This window comes from Homarus americanus, unplaced genomic scaffold (assembly GCF_018991925.1).
Source record: "Homarus americanus isolate GMGI-L3 unplaced genomic scaffold, GMGI_Hamer_2.0 scaffold16712, whole genome shotgun sequence".
In the NCBI taxonomy this organism is placed as follows: Eukaryota; Metazoa; Arthropoda; class Malacostraca; order Decapoda; family Nephropidae; genus Homarus; species Homarus americanus.
The window spans coordinates 5173766-5191908 of NW_024757794.1; the positions used below are offsets into that span (position 1 = coordinate 5173766).

Below are 18143 nucleotides of genomic sequence, written 5' to 3' on the forward strand. Positions count from 1 at the left end.
TTGTGAATCAGTGGCTGAACCGGGGGAGAGACTAAGTTGTTCCTGGAAATGAAAGGAAGGATGATCTACTGGTCTTTAACGAGTGTTGTACCTAACCAGACATATTTGAGCAGCTAAACAGGCTGAATCTCGGAAGCTACAGACACAAGGGAAAGAAATGAGTTCACCACACGGATTGTATTCGTGCATTTTTTGACGAACTCAGGAAGCTGGCAAAGGAAGTCAGTGCAGGAAATGGCGCATGACAGAATAACTCTCAATTGTTCTCGACGAAATTGAAGAGGATATCTAAGCAGGCTATCACTCAAAAATGAAATAATTCAGCACTTGAAATCCTTGGAAGGTGAGCTCAAAGGTACTTCCCAAATTGAGGAAGAAGAGAGAGTGGTGAGAATCCTTTCTCTGGCACTCTGATATTTCTGCCATTCCCGACGATGGTCAGGACGAATTCCTTGATCTCCAAGAACAGAATCTGCTGCAGAGACCTCTATGAAGAAAAAATCTGACTGTATTCTGGTGCTCAATGTATCAGTCATATCCAAAGTTAGTGAGATCGCACTTCAGGTCCTCTTGCCATTTCTGCACCTTTACGTGAATCTGGTTTCTCCACCTATCTTCAAATAAATAAAAGCCAGGAAAAACCGGTTACAAGTGGACCCAGACATGAGATGTGGCACATCAGTGACTCAACCTCAAAGATCAGTCGACTGACTAGAAAACAATATCATCATCCCATTGAACTGTAACAAAATATTCATTCTGTTTGGTGATTGAAAACATTAAAATAAAGGAAGAGAGAACCAAAACAGTTTATTTTTCATCATCATTTTGTGAGGGCTTGGGAGAGAACTGAAGGAGGACCACGAGAATGTTGAGAGTTCCTCATGGGGGAAATGGAGTGAAAAAAGTTTGAGAAACAGCTTCTAGCCACACACACGTTTTCGGCCTCACACATACGTTCATCTGACCGCACACACGTTCACCTGGCCACACAAACACACACACATACACACACACTACATCCTTGACCACCGAAGGGTCAAGACGTACCTGGCGCTCCTCTCAGGCAGCCAGGTCAACTGTTAAGTTGGCCCATACCAACCCTTCCCTGAACCACCCTCCCCACCGGAATATCAACAAGTTCTCGCCAGAAGTTACAATTTCATTTAGGAAAGGAACGGAACCAGTGTTAAACAGGGTGAACAGTGGTGAACAGTGCTTAAGTCAGTGAGAACAACTCAGCAGTAACAGTCGTACCCAAGTTAACCTTCACACAGTGAGGTCCCAGGTACCCAGTGATAACGGCCCGTGAGACCCACAACAACCAGCGATGTGTTAATCCGTCTACGATAGGAAGGCCTAAGACCAAACCTCACTCATATAACACCATCTGTGAGGAATTACTACACCACATGTCCCTCATCACACCATATGTGAGAATTACTACACCACGTGAGGTCCCTCATAACACCATCTGTGAGGAATTACTACACCACGTGATGCCTCATAACACCATCTGTAGGGAGTTACTACCGTGAGGCCTCATAACACCATCTGGAAGTAATTACTACACCACGTGGGCCCTCATAACACCATCTGTGGGGAATTACTACACCACATAGGGCCCTCATAACACCATCTGCGAGGTACTACACGCCAGGTCCTCATAACACCATAGAGGAACTACTACACCACGTGAGTTCCTCTAACACCATCTGGGAGAGTTACTACACTACAGTTGCTGTTCAACACCTACATTAATGTATGTTCACTGTATGTTCCTTTACCTTTCTCTAATGAAAGCTTTTGTTAAACTACCAATGTATGTAATAAGTCATTTATGTCCAATGTATATTTTCAGCCTTCGGGTTGCAGAATTTTTCAATAAACCGTTAATTATTATTATTATTATTATTATTATTATTATTATTATTATTAATATTTATTACACACACACACACACACACGTACACCACACACACACACTCAGCGCATACGTTCACCTGGCCACACCCCTTTTATAAGCCTCAATGAACCAGCAAGATCTATCTATCTATCTATCTATCGATCTATCTATCTGTCTGTCTGTCTGTCTGTCTGTCTGTCTCTGTCTGTCTCTGTCTAAGTGCTTATATTAGTCAAGGTTACACCATTCCAAATCAGTAAACCCAACAGGTCTTGCTTAGTTCTATAAACACCGTTCACCAAGTCGAAGTTTCCAACCCTACACAATATATATATTTCTTAATCTCTAAGTCACGACGCCTGGATAATGGTGACCAAGATGGCTTTGGTATGGTGGGAGTTTACACGTCTCTCTCACCAGCAGGCGTGTCATCACCAGTAGACATGTCATCACCAGCAGGCGTGCCATCACCAGCAGGCGTGTCATCACCAGTAGACATGCCATCACCAGTAGACATGTCATCACCAGCAGGCGTGCCATCACCAGCAGGCATGTCATCACCAGCAGACATGTCATCACCAGCAGGCGTGTCATCACCAGCAGGCGTGACATCACCAGCAGGAGTATTATACCAGCAGGCGTTTCATCACCAGCAGGCGTGACATCACCAGCAGGCGTGTCATCACCAGCAGGCCGTAATACCAGCAGGCGTGACATCACCAGCAGGCGTGTCATCACCAGCAGGCGTGTCATCGTCAGCAGGCGTGTCATCACCAGCAAACGTGGCATCACCAACAGGCATGTCATCACCAGCAGACATGTCATCGCCAGCAGGCGTGTCATCACCAGCAGGAATGTACACCACCAGCAGGCGTGTCGTCACCAGCAGGCGTGGCATCACCAGCAGGCGTGGCATCACCAGCAGACATGTCATCCAGCGTCATCACCAGCAGGCGTGTCATCACCAGCAGGCGTGTCACCGGCAGGCGTGTCATCTGCTGGAGTGTCATCACCAGCAGGCATGTCGTCATCACCAGCAGGCGTGTCATCGCTTGGGTATGTCATCACCAGCAGGCGTGTCGTCATCACCAGCAGGCGTGGCGTCATCACCAGCAGGCGTGTTCATAACTGGCAAGCATGATATCACCAACAGTGTTCATCACCAACAGGCGTGTTCATCACCGCCAGGCGTGTTCATCACCCAACGGGCGTGTTCATCACCAGCAGGCGTGTTCATCACCAGCAGGCGTGTTCATCACCAACAGGCGTGTTCATCATCAACAGGCGTGTTCATCACCAACAGGCGTGTTCATCACCAACAGGCGTGTTCATCACCAACAGGCGTGTTCATCACCAGCAGGCGTGTTCATCACCAACAGGCGTGTTCATCACCAGCAGGCGTGTTCATCACCAGCAGGCATGTCATCACGAGCAGGCATGTCATCACGAGCAGGCGTGTCATCACCAGCAGACATCACCAACACCTATATATCAACGAATAGTATTGACAGACAACACAATGTTACAGGCCCTCATAAACACAAATCACCAACAGACCCTCATCACCCCCAACACACCCTCACCACCACTCACCATCACCAACACACTCACCACCACCAACACTGTCACCACCAGCTCCCTCAACTCAGAACCACCACGAGACGCTCAGATATGCCCGAACGTCCAAGTTCTCTCTTTCTCCCTCCCTCCCTCTCTGTCTCTCTCTCTCACTCACCACCTCAGGTCAACGAACTCACACAGACGGCTTGTAGCTTCTGGCCCCAGTGAGGGGCTCAACTCTTTCTTTGAGAGAGAGAGAGAGAGAGAGAGAGAGAGAGAGAAGCAGGTGAGAGAGAGAGAGAGAGAGAAGCAGGTGAGAGTCCACTAATTAGTAAGGTGAGAACTTTGTAACAGTATGGATAAGATAGGTGAATAGAAGTATAATAAACGACGATAATAATAAACAAAAAAATAAATAATAATAATAATAATAATAATAATAATAATAATAATAATAATAATAACCATCACCACCATCCCCTGCCACCCACCACTAAACAAGATAATTAAAATTAGTAATAACTTCCCCATCAGGCCGTATAGGGGAGATATATATATAACACAGGAGGAACCGACCATAACGAAGACAGGAAACCAACCCTCTTCCTCCTCCTCCTGACGAAGGCGTGTGAGGAGGAGGCAGGAATAACGGGTCATGTGAGAGCCACCCAACACTACTGACACCTGATCGCTGTATCCTCCCTATGTTTAGCAATAGCATAAATAATTATGTCTATGATAATAATAATAATAATAATAATAATAATAATAATAATAATAATAATAATAATAACAGGGACAATAATATAATAATAATAATAACAATGGTAATAACAACAATACCAATAATAATAACAAACACAACAATAACACAACTCCACAATAATAACCAAAAAACACACAAAAACATCCCCTAAATAACAGCTGTATTGGGAAAAATGTAAACAAATTCTCAGGAAGACGTACGAAGAGTTCCCTTTCCTAACCCTCCTTACCCCCGCCCTCCCTCCTCCAATACGTCATTTCCTGTATCATTGGCTGGCATTCTTTGTTTATCACTAAGCCACAATATATTATCAAGTAGGTTTATGCTAACACACGCACACACACACACACACACACACACAAAGTGCAATTCCTCGTCAACAGGTGAGGGAGAGCTCAGGCGGTAGGTATGGTAATGGGAGGAGTTGAGTGAGGGGGAGTGGGTGGGTGGGGGAGGGGGTGAGAGAATAGGCGGTTGATTCAAGTGCCAGCTGGTGGTGTTAGGTAGTGGCCAGGTAGTGCAGATGGTGAAAGAAACACTAGGGAAATGGACACATGGAAGGGCAAGGGGGGGCAATTGTAGGAAGGAAAGAAGGAAGGAAGGAAGGAAGGGAGAAGGCCAGCATTACCACCACGAATACCACCATGACGTCACCACACCCCGCACAAACACACAACAGCAATATCTCACTATCGCCCTCAACGTATTATGGCAGCTCGATAGCATTAAGAAGCCAGTGTATTTATTCCTTGATATGACTGTGGTCGACGGGAGGCGGCACTTGCTTGCTTTTGTTGATAAGACTCTCCGACAACAAGTATCACGACATGTGTGTGTGTGTGTGTGTGAGGAAGCCGCTGCATCAGGAGGTACACGAGTAGTAACATCCTCCTCCTGAGTGTGTGAGTGGTGGGTGAATCTCAACTTTATATACGGCCACCTACGTCAACCTCCCACTCTTCAAAACTCACAACGGCGATCCTAAAATAACATCAGTACAAAAGAGCGAATGAATCGGTACAAAGTCATCCTAAAAATGTGTGTGTGTGTGTGTGTGTGTGTGTGTGTGTGTGAGAGCCCTCAGGAGACGGTGGTGTTAGACCGGAGGTGAGGTGAGGACTCCTTGGTATAAACAAACTTACCCGTCCCTCACACCATCCAACACTAACGAGACAACAGGAGATCTTGGACTCTTATATGTCAAAGGCAAAAGAGAGAGAGAGAGAGAGGCGGAAACTGCAAAGGGGCCGAGCGGTACACCAAGAGGGTGTGTTGACCGGTGTGTAGGGCAGAGAGATACACTGTGCTACACCGCTCAAACATAAATTCCATCAAGCCAACACAACGATATAATGGCACCCTCCTCCTCCTCCTCCTCCTCTTATGCCGATAATCCCCCGTTTCTCTTATCCTCTTCCTCCTAATTTCTTCTATGCCGATAATCCCCCGTTTCTCTTATCCTCTTCCTCCTAATTTCTTCTACTCTCTTCCTCACACTTTAAGAATCGACCGAGTTAAGAGTCCTTTATTGCCAACTTCAGACATTTATACTGGCGTTTGAAGTTGAATTATACAGCCATGAATGTGTGAAAGCATTAGGGGTATGTGGTTACAGAGAAGCAATGAGAGACACCAATAAAAGTGAGGTGATAAGGAGAGGCAATAAAGTCAGGATAAGCAGGTGAGGGAGCCAGGTGGTTAGCAACAGTAATGTGGGACGGATGTTGAGTTGTGGGCGCGAGGAGGTCCCCCGCCAGCTCAGCTCGGCCCTCCGATGCGAGTGAGTCGAGTGACACCCTCTCTTGTTTGGTTATCCTGGCGGCAGCTGTTGTTACTAATTTGTTGATGTTCACTTTTTTGTGTACGAAGGGTCTTTAAGCGCGTTTCTAGATAAGTACATACACTACTCCACAAAATACATTTATACAGATAATACGTTACTGAGGTTGACGTTCACTTGTTTTATTGTTTAGTTCCTCCTGGTGGCTGTTCTCGTTACTAGTGGTTGATGTCCATGTGGTGTTGTTTTTTATATACTGATTACCTTTAGTTATGTCTCTTAATAACAACTAATAAAGCCTGTTCTACCACCTGCTGGTTGAGAGTATTGCTACTGGTGACAGATAAACGACTTAAAGTGGTGGCTGCGCGTCACTCCCTCCCTACACAGACTTGATAAGGCTTTCCTGTTTGGAGATGCTCTAAGTAGTTTCTACAGTGTGGAGCTGAACCCGCGGGACCCAAACCCTTCATCCTTCATTTCACACACACACACACAGTGTATTCACCAGTGTATTCACTCCCAGTAAACACTACTCCTTACACTGTCACTATGTTGAAATGAACTGTAGTTTGAGTTTTTCCCCATCTAGTTATTATATGTCTTATTTGTGTCACTTATGTTACTTGTATATTATTTGTAATTCGAAACCCATTCCCCAAATATGTAACTGTATATTTTCAGCCTTCTGGCTGCCAAGCTCTTTCAATAAACCGTTAATTATTATTATTATTATTATTATTATTATTACACACAGCCAAAACATTTGTTATAACCATGTCCTGGGAGGAGTCCTCTCAGTAGACGTTATCCTGAAGGTCAGAGCAATAAGTGCACGTCAAGATCTTCTCCTCCTCCTGCCACAAGCTTATCAGGGTGTACTGTACTACCACCACCACCCACAGTGACAACAACAACAAGTATCAGCATTACTACCAGAAGTTATAATAACCAGAGAAAGTAACAAGTACTAGTAACAGGGAAAGTACAAGTAGCTGCAGAAGATGAGAAGTAGTAGCAGGTGAAGCAGAAGTAGCAGCAGTAGATGGAGAAACGTTAGCTGGAAGAGTACCAAGGGCAGGAGGCAGTCAGGTACCCCTGGGAGGGAGGGAGATCCTGTCGTGTCATCGTTCATTGGCACAACTGAGGCACCTAAACCACCAGCAGGGTGCCACACCACCTCAACCACCAGCAGGGTGCCACACCACCTCAACCACCAGCAGGGTGCCACACCACCTCAACCACCAGCAGGGTGCCACACCACCTCAACCACCAGCAGGGTGCCACACCACCTCAACCACCGGCAGAGTTGCCACACACCTCAACCAGCAGGTGCACCAGCCACCAGCAGGTGCCCTCCTCAACCACCAGCAGGTGCCACGCCACCTCAACCACCAGCAGGTGCCACACCACCTCCAACCACCCAGCAGGTGCCACACCTCAACCACCAGCAGGGTGCCACACCTCAACCACCAACAGGGTGCCACACCACCTCAACCAGCAGGGTGCCACACCACCTCAACCACCAGCAGGGTGCCACACCACCAACCACCAACAGGGTGCCACACCACCTCAACCACCAGCAGGGGTGCCACACCACCTCAACCACCAGGGGTGCCACACCACCAACCACCAGCAGGTGCCACACACCAACCAGCAGGGTGCAGGTGCCACACCCACCTCAACCACCAGCACACCACCTCAGCCACCAGCAGGGTGCCACACCTCAACCACCAGCAGGTGCCACACCTCAACCACCACAGGTGCACACCAACCACCAACAGCCACATCTCAACCACCAACAGGGTGCCACACCTCAACCACCAGCAGGGTGCCACACCACCTCAACCACCAGCAGGGTGCCACACCTCAACCACCAGCAGGGTGCCACACCACCTCAACCACCAACAGGGTGCCACACCTCAACCACCAGCAGGGTGCCATACCTCAACCACCAGCAGGGTGCCACACTACATCAACCACCAGCAGGGTGCCACACTACATCAACCACCAGCAGGGTGCCACACCTCGACACTCACCCCTCTCCCTCCCACATGGTGTAACAAGGCACCTCCCAGGTCTAACCCTACACCAGGTGAGTGTGTGTATAGTGCGGTTACTGAATAAGATAAAAGCGGGCAGAGCCAGAGCCACGGCGGCTGTGACATCATCGACCGCTGGCACCAACGCAGCTGGACACCAAATGCAACACATCAGCTGGCAGTGTGCCAGTAACCCCTCTATGTTACACCTCTCTATTTCACTCACTCGCTTCCTTAATCTTTAATATTATTTTACATCTAAGATTCGATTTAGTCTAAGTGACGAAAGAGTCGAGGGAGAATCCTCAGTCCAAAGGAAGAGTATTGACAACAATCGACCTCCTCTTTTATCAGTAGATGAGGTCTTATCGGTCAAGTTAGAGTGGAAAAATATCCTGAGTTCTGAATGTATCAGAATGATAAGGAGGGAGGGAGGCACTTGCTAGTCACAGGGGGTGATGGTTAATGATCAAGGTGTTGCTGCATTTCTTGTTATGTTCAACTACAGTTACCTTGACAGACACACACACACACACAAAACGTCTCACCTACCACCCAGCTCCCTCCTACCTACTGCCACACAGCCCCCTTTCCATCTACTAGCCAGCCCCCAACCACAGAGCCTGTTGGGACGCCATCAAACATGTTAAAAATATATAAAATAACAAACCCTCTCTGTCTCACACACACACACACACACACACACACACACACACACACAGACAGACAGTAGCAGCTAAAAATAGTCTGTGGGAATCGATAGTAAAGTGTAGTAGTTAGTGGGTAATCGATGAGATAGGGGAGGGAGCACTGTCTTCTGGCCCTCCCGTGGTGAATTATGGCGAGCGCGCGCGCACACACACACACACGCGCACACACACACACACACACGGATGGATAGATAGACAACAATATAAACATAAGCAATGACACACACACACACACACACACACGCGCGCGCGCACACACGCGCACACACACGCCACACACACAGACACACACACACACACACACATAGTGGAGAGAGGGGCAACGACCTCAGCCCAGCCCAGCGTAAGAAGCTGAGAGAAAAGGAGGAGGAGGAGTATGCGTCCAAGAAGGGTAGCCATCTAGTACCTTACTGTAGGCACCTGTAAAACACACACACACACACACACACACACACACACACACACACACACACACACACACACACACACACACACACACACACACACACACACACACACACACACACACACACACACACACACACACACACACACACACACACACACACACACACACGTTCCCTTACATTTCCGTGGGTTACTGTTGGTTACTCCGGGAACCTCTGTTAAACGGTACATATTATAATAAACAAAAGGTATGACGAGAGACAATGCCGTTTACACTGGCTATTGTTACAAGGGGGTTAATGGGGGGTGAGAGGGGGTAATAATAGCAATTAGTAGGGTTATGTATACCGTAATGCACGTCTACTTTTACCGGTACAATGATATAACGGTATTTATTGCTAGTGAAGGTACTCCTGCTGTTACTATAACGGTATACAATACTGGTGCAGGTACTGGTGCAATACTGGTGTATAGTGCTGGTAAAGGTACCAATACTGTTATAACGGTATATAGTACTGGTAAAGGTACCAATACTGTTATAACGGTATACAGTACCGGTAAAAGTACCACTACTACTGTTATAACGGTATATAGTACTGGTAAAGGTACCAATACTGTTATAACGGTATACAGTACCGGTAAAAGTACCACTACTACTGTTATAACGGTATATAGTACTGGTAAAGGTACCAATACTGTTATAACGGTATACAGTACCGGTAAAAGTACCACTACTACTGTTATAACGGTATATAGTAATGGTAAAGGTACCAATACTGTTATAACGGTATACAGTACCGGTAAAAGTACCACTACTACTGTTATAACGGTATATAGTAATGGTAAATGTACCAAAACTGTTATAACGGTATACAGTACCGGTAAAGGTACCACTACTACTGTTATAACGGTATATAGTACTGGTGAAGGTACCACTACTACTGTTGTAACGGTATATAGTAATGGTAAAGGTACCAATACTGTTATAACGGTATAAAGTATCAGTATGAGTACCACCACTAGTAAAATTATGGTACCTAGTCCACCATAACGACGTAATTTAGTACTTCTAACGGTACACACCACTACAACAGTACATCCCATCACTCAAGGAAAATTATAGTCCTTTGTCACACACACACACACACACACACACACACACACACACTACGGGTACGAACAGTCTTATTAAACATTGAAATCTAGCAGGCTAACTCACGCATGCATTCCTAGCCCGTGTTTACAACTGGCAGAGGCGAGCGCTAGGACACACCTCGCGCCAGCTAGAACGCACCAGTGTTAAAGATGTACACAACAACTGAACCCGATTCTCCCTCCCTCCCCCGTACCACCACATACACGTCTGTCACTCACTAAAACTCAAATTAATCCTAAAAAAAAAATTATTAGAGAAGGATAAAAGGACGTAGCTGAGGTAAATAATAAGTGAGGGTCCCTACACACGCGCGGTAATACATATGATAGCGCAAGTTACGTGGGAAGAAAGATACACAAGTGGGATTCAGTTCCAATTTAGGGCTTTCCTGCAACCCCGCCACCACCGCTGACTTTAAACCGGATCCGCTATTCCCTTTTGTCTTACTTAACGGTTCATTGTCGTTCTAGGATATTGTCAATGAAGACAATGCCGCCGAATCAGTTAATTTCAAATAGCGATGTATCGTTATTTCGTCGTTATACAGGGAGGGAGGGAGGGAGGGAGGGAGGGATATATATATATATATATATATATATATATATATATATATATATATATATATATATATATATATATATATATATATATATATATATATATATATATATATATATATATATATACTGTACATGTAATTCTGGTGTGTAGAAAGCTTTTGGTTTAACGCACGGATTGGAAATTCGAATTGTGTGAGGTTGGTTGGATTTGGGGGTCCACCACCCTCACGGTACAGAGGATTGGTCTTACGGTACACAGGTTAACCCCCCTTTCCCCTCCTCCTCCCCCCTGCACACGGTACGGAGGATTAGTCAACCCCACTTCCCACCAAAACCCACGGTACGGTGCAGGTGTACCCCCTACCCCATGGTAGTGAGCACGTGTACCCCTTAACCCATGGTATGGAGCACGTGTGCCTCTTAACCCATGATATGGAGTGCTTGTACCCCTTAACCCACGGTATGGAACACGTGTACCCCTTAACCAACGGTATGGAACACGTGTACCCCTTAACCCACGGTATGGAACACGTGTACCCCTTAACCCACGGTATAGAACACGTGTAGGCTTAACCCACGGTATGGAACACGTGTAGGCATAACCCATGGTATAGAGCACGTGTAGACTTATCCCATGGTATGGAGCACGTGTACCACTTAACCCACGCAGGTGTACCCCTTACTCCATGGTAATGAGCACGTGTGCCCCTTAACCCATGATATGGAGCACTTGTACCCTTTAATCCACGGTATGGAGCAAGAGTACCCCTCAACCCACGGTATGGAGCACGTGTACCCTTTAATCCACGGTATGGAGCAAGAGTACCCCTCAACCCACGGTATGGAGCACGTGTACCCCTTAACCCACGGTATGGAGCACGTGTATCCCTTAACCCACGATACAAAAGGTTGGACTCACCTTCCCCACAAGAGGTAGTATCCCTCGCCCTCTCTTCCTTTACCCGTGTGTGTGTGTGTGTGTGTGTGGAGGTATGGTCACACGTGGGCCGAGATGTTTCTCATGAGAATAGAGAGAACAAACATTCCCAAGGACACACACACACAAGTCTGGTTGACGCGTAAAAATGATTTATCGACTTTAGCGCAAATCAAAACATTATCTTTCGGCTCAAAACAAGACACGTTATTACTGCCATGTCCTGCAGCGATACAACAAACTAGTCCAGTACATGACTGAACAACGCCACACACGGGTGAACAACGCCACACACGGGTGAACAACTCCACACACGGGTGAACAACGCCACACATGGGTGAACAACGCCACATGGGTGAACAACGCCACACATGGGTGAACAACGCCACACATGGGTGAACAACTCCACACAGGGGTGAACAACTCCACACAGGGGTGAACAACTCCACACAGGGGGTGAACAACTCCACACAGGGGGTGAACTTCACACAGGGATGAACAACTCACACAGGGGGTGAACAACAACACACAGGGGTGAAGAACTCCACACAGGGGTGAACAACTCCACACAGGATGAACAACTCACACAGGGGTGAACAACCACACAGGGGTGAACAACTCCACGCAGGGGGTGAACAACCCACACATGGGTGAACAACTCCACAACAGGTGTGAACAACTCCACACAGGGGTGAACAACTCCACACAGGGTGAACAACTCCACACAGGGGGTGAACAACTCCACACATGGGTGAACAACTCCACACAGGGGTGAAAACTCCACACAGGGGGTGAACAACTCCACACAGGGGGTGAACAACTCCACACAGGGGTGAACAACTCCACACAGGGATGAACAACACAGGGGTGACAACTCCACAGGGGTGAACAACTCCACACAGGGGAGGGGGTGAACAACACAGGGGGTCCACAGGGGTGAACAACTCCACACATGGGTGAACAACTCCACACAGGGGTGAACAACTCCACACATGGGTGAACAACTCCACACAGGGGTGAACAACTCCACACATGGGTGAACAACTCCACACATGGGTGAACAACTCCACACATGGGTGAACAACTCCACACAGGGGTGAACAACAACACACAGGGGTGAACAACTCCACACATGGTTATAGGATGTATGTATTACCCCACGCCTCATCGTCCTGTTATCATCTCTCCATTTCCTCTTCTCCACTAATATTACCAACTCTGTTTATCTCCTTGTGGCTATTTATTATTTCATCTATTCTTAAGCTTCCACTTTTTGGTAGCGTTAGTCAGCCGAACACACGCCGTTCCTGACCTGTGCTGAACCAATACATTACTTAACTGTTTGCTAACATTTGTATGCCTGTCGCGGTGTTTACCAGTACAAAGACTTTACCTATTTACCTGTCCTGGTCAGCAGCACACTCACTCAAGAACGTTAACTCTCTCCCCATACACATTACCTTTCTCTCATACACAATATTTTTCACTCATACACATTATTATTCACTCATCATACACATTATTATTCACTCATCATGCACATTATTATTCACTCGTCATGCACATTATTATTCATGTATAGGTGTAGTGTATGTTACATGGGTGTCAATATAACTGTATTTGCCTCAGTGTTTCTGGTTCTGTAACACTCATGTAATACAGTCAGCAGATGGGAATAAACGTACGTGTGTGTGTGTGTGTGTGAGTGAGTGAGTGTGTATTTATACCCGGGCCACTTATTGTCAACAGTAAATAGTTTGACACACACACACACACACACACACACACACACACACACACACACACACACACACACACACACACACTCTAAGGTATCTCCCCTAGGTTTCCGGCCTCCGAACGGATAACAGGTGTTCACCCTCGAGTGGTGTGTGTACCATAGGAGAAGACATGTGATGAAGTGAGGTAAAGAAGGAGGTAGGACTCTCCCATGAAGTGAGACAACATTGGAGGTGGGAGGAGATTAAAGTCAAGTCCTCCCATGCAACAGTAGCAGGGAGGAGATGCAGTACCCCTTGGCCCTCCCACGTAAGAGCAGAGAGAGAGAGAGAGAGAGAGAGAGAGAGAGAGAGAGAGAGAGATTTGCAGAGTATAAAACAAGAGAAAGAATCACACCCTTTCTCTACCTTTACGCCAACAGGTAGGAAAAAAAAAGTAATCAATAATGGCTAAGTCTTATATCACTCTTACCAACAACAGTGTTCTCGCTTCCTCTGACCCTATATATATGCTCCCTGTCACCCTCCCTCGTCTCAATACCTTCTCCTTCCCTCACCTCTTTATACCTACCTATCTCCGTCCCTCCCCTTACACCAGTCTTTATAACAATCCTGAAATAACTCACTCTCTCTCTCTCTCTCACTCCTTTTCTCTGACTCACTCCTTCTCTTACCCAATATAACATCCAATACATTAATTAAGGCCTCGGAATTCTAAAATAGCTCTCTGTCTCTCCATACACTTATACCCCAAGTACCCATTTTAGTCTAACCGTAAATAAGAGCTCATTACACCCCACTTATACCCAAGATCCTTATAAGTCAATCTATCCCGTAACTACAGTCAGATACAATATGCCAGTACACCCCACTTTTACACCCTAGAACCTGGAAGCCGCTACACCCAATAACTTGTACTCAAATACACCAAGTAACTCCTTATACACAGGACTTGAAGCTTTTGGGTATAGAGCAAGAACAACAATAACAAACCTTACCTGCACACACTAAAGCCTTAGGCATTAAGAACACAAAATCGCGGCCATATATGCACCTTTACCTTTGATGGAGTTAGACTTCTTTTCGGTGGAGGGTGGGCGGTTTGTGGGCGTGGGGGTGGAGGAGGACGGGGTGGTGGTGTCGACGGCATCACCCGCCACCTCCCTCTCCCACCCTGGCCCGAAGAGCTCACTCAGAATATCCATCTTGGCGAGGCTCTCCTCCGGGTTCTTCAGAAGGGTTCCGAAATCCCACTGGTTTTTGTTGATGGGATCCAGCGTAAAGATTTATTGGGGACGTCTTGTGCGATGAAATACAGTAGTAATACTAATAATAATAACAATGGTAATAATAATGCCACGGATAATAGTAGTAAAGAGGCTTCACTTGTGCCGACGGTGAGTAATATCCTTCACACGTGATTAACACACTTAATCTAATGTAAAGTTACCCGATGTATATATATATAAATATATACATATATATACGTATATATATAAAATATGTAAACAAACAAACAAACACACACAGTAGAGTTCCAGGGGTTACAGATGTGCGACTTAAATATCCAAATATCACGAAAAATGACCTTACTATCACCTGTGTCTAGCACTACGTCCTTTACACACAACGACAACACACAAACACTCGGTGCTCGCTATTCTTATGTATTCAGGTAGATATTTGTTTCAAGGGGAGCACCGCTGAGTAGCACCTTGTTGTTGTTGTTGATAACGAAAGGTATTTTTTGCACCATGAATCACGTCACTGTATTCGTTGGATGAGACACTGACACCAATGAAAGAAAAGCTTTTGCACCACACTGTACCGCGAACAACCTCACGTTAGATTAGATAAGCGACTTGCACGCTAGCGGTGGTGATGTCAGCGGCTGGTGATGATGACTGCTGCTGGCTCTGAGGGATGACTGACACACTTGTTAGCTTGTGTTAACTTCCACCCCGATGGTGTTGTAATCTGGGTATTTAGTAGTCGGAGGTGGGGGGCCCCTGGGTGATGGACAAGGGGGCTCGGGTTTCGAGTGTTACTTGGGGTGGGGTGTGTTGCCAGGTGGTGTAGAGTAGTGTTCTTGTAGTGTCCAGGATGGTAATTAGCCGTAGTCCGGTGGGCCTCGACGCGTGACCAGGTACCGTCAGACTAACTGTACCCTCGCGTCTCTGCTGACGACAACCATTCACTCACATCACTTTTTCTCGAGTTATCCACATCTTTTTTTATTATTTTTCACTGGTTTATATTTTCCACAAACTATGGACATCAAGTGCAGTGGGTGGTGTGAGTGGGCGTGCGGGCGTGGTGAGTGTGAGACGGTGGGTGTGTGTGGTGCGCGCGGCTCACAGCTCTGGGGTCAATGAACCCTCGGCACCTTACTATGGCTCGAGTCCACTGGCTCTACTTCCCCAGCCTTCTACTGTTTCTGACACTGGTGGCACTGTCACACTGGACACTTCATACGTCCCTGGTGAAGGTGAGGGCGTGATGGGCGGCGGGTGGGCGGCGTGAGAGGCTGTGAGAGAGTGAGGCCACAAGGCCGCCTGCACCACCGTCGCGGGGTGAATGACCCCTCGGCGAGATACTCCTCGCGCGTTCACAACATTGGCGCCCTTGCTGCCGCTAACACCCACTGTCCTGCCTCTCCTGCAGTTCCTACACACTCCTGCACGCTGCACACGCACCTTTCTTATCCCTGGTTGCCACTGGGTGTGGTAACACTCACTACTGTACACTGGGGACACCTTCAGTGTTCACAACACAGGGGTCACACGTGCTCAGCTGGCTGGCACTGTCATGAACTCACTGTTGGACGCTCACTCTCAAGGCTCACAATTTTCTTCTGGTTTCTCACTTATTTTTCTTCGCGTAACACTTTGTTGACTTGGTCACTTTAATCACTTGGTACTCACGAGCACCTGTCACCACAATATTCCTACTTGCGTAAGGGCAGGACCAGGGGTCAATGACCTCCGTCAGTAGTAACACTTGAGAGTATGACTGGTGCCGGGTGGTAGAGCACCGCTGTGGCACCATTCAGCACCTGCAGGCGGTGTCATTGGTTGTGGTGGAGGGTGGTGAGGGAGGGTGTGTGTGTGAGCACGGAGCGGGCGGCTGGTGGAGTGCGCGGGGCTGTGTTCGGGTCGGTGGCCGCCGCAGGTCTGGCAGCGGGACTAGGTCACCCGGGAGGAAGTTACCGTACTACTCCACCGCACTCACGCCGCACACACCAACCCACGCACACACCATACACTCCCCTACACCCATCAAGCATCAGATGGACACACATGGCGCTACACCCCCCACCCACCACCACCTACACACCTGACACTTCCGGGTGACAATGATGACAAGACGTGAGTACAGTAGCAGTACTTGGCTGCCCTCACACCCCCCCCCCATACACCTTTAGTACTCTTTAGATCTGCCCATTACCATCCCAATAACCATTTTCTCTTCAATGTAAAATATAAACACACGTACAAGGGTGAACGAACATACACACGCAGACATAAATTGATGACCACAGCGACGACAGTAAAAGTTACCTGGGAGAGGTAGAGGGGCAACATGGGAGGCAGTCACCCTGAGAGGACAACACGTGGGAGGAGGGGGAACACGTGGGGAGAACACGTGGAGTGAGAATACGTGGAAGGAGGGGGACATAAGGAGGGAAGAGAGAGGACACGTGGAAGAGAGGAATACGTGGGAGGAGTAACACAAGGGAGGGAACAAAAGGAGAGGGGGACTTATGGGAAGGGGGAGGAACATAAGGAAGGGGAGAACATAAGGAAAGGAGGAACATAAGGAAGGGGGAGGAACATAAGGAAAAGGGGAGGAACATAAGGAAGGGGAGGAACATAAGGAAAGGGGAGGAACATAAGGAAAGGGGGAGGAACATAAGGAAAGGGGGAGGAACATAAGGAAAGGGGGAGGAACAGTTCTTTCGCCATACAGTTCCGTTATACCCGGAGGTGAGTCATTCTATACAGTGATGACGTCATGAGAGTTACCTGTGGCCTTGCTTCTATCTTCTCTTCCCTTTTCCTCCTCCTCTTCCTGCTTCTCCTTATTTTTCCTTTTAGTTCTCCTCCCTCTCTCTTCTAGTCATCCTCTTCATCCTATTCCTTCCTCTTTTAGTCCTTTTCCTCCCCATCTTTATCCTTCTTCTCCTTTACCTTTAGTTTTTTTTTAATTCCTTCTTTCTCCTCTTGTAGTCCTGCACCTACTACTCTTTCTTCTAATCTTCCTCCTTCGCCTTCTAATCTTTCTTCTACTCTTCCTACTTTGATCTTCACCTTATAATATTCCTCCTTCACCTCCTAATCTTCCTCCTATATTCCACCTTCTAATCTTCCTCCTTCCCTTCTAATCTTTCTTCTACTCTTCCTACTTTGATCTTCACCTTATAATATTCCTCCTTCACCTTCTAATCTTCTCCCTATCTTCCTACCTTCTAATCTTCCTCCTCTACCTTCTAATCTTCCTCCTCCACCCAATCTTCCTCCTTTCCCTCATTATACAACACGTCATCATAATCTTATACATTCGTTCTCCCGAAGTATTA

The 18143-nt window shown here is 47.1% G+C and overlaps 1 protein-coding gene across 4 annotated transcripts in view; it reads right to left on the reverse strand.

Moving 5' to 3' along the window:
• The window catches only part of LOC121857681 (probable nuclear hormone receptor HR3), a 128541-nt gene extending 111806 nt beyond the window's left edge, over positions 1-16735 (reverse strand). Inside the window, exon 1 of one of the 4 annotated variants that reach the window (XM_042353751.1) lies at positions 14619-16735. In XM_042353751.1, coding sequence (XP_042209685.1) covers positions 14619-14769 — 151 coding nt within the window. In that variant the 5' untranslated portion in view covers positions 14770-16735. The remainder of the gene's footprint in view (positions 1-14618) is intronic. The other 3 variants (XM_042353750.1, XM_042353749.1, XM_042353752.1) reach the window with 3 other exon arrangements.
• Between the last annotated feature and the right edge of the window lie 1408 nt (positions 16736-18143).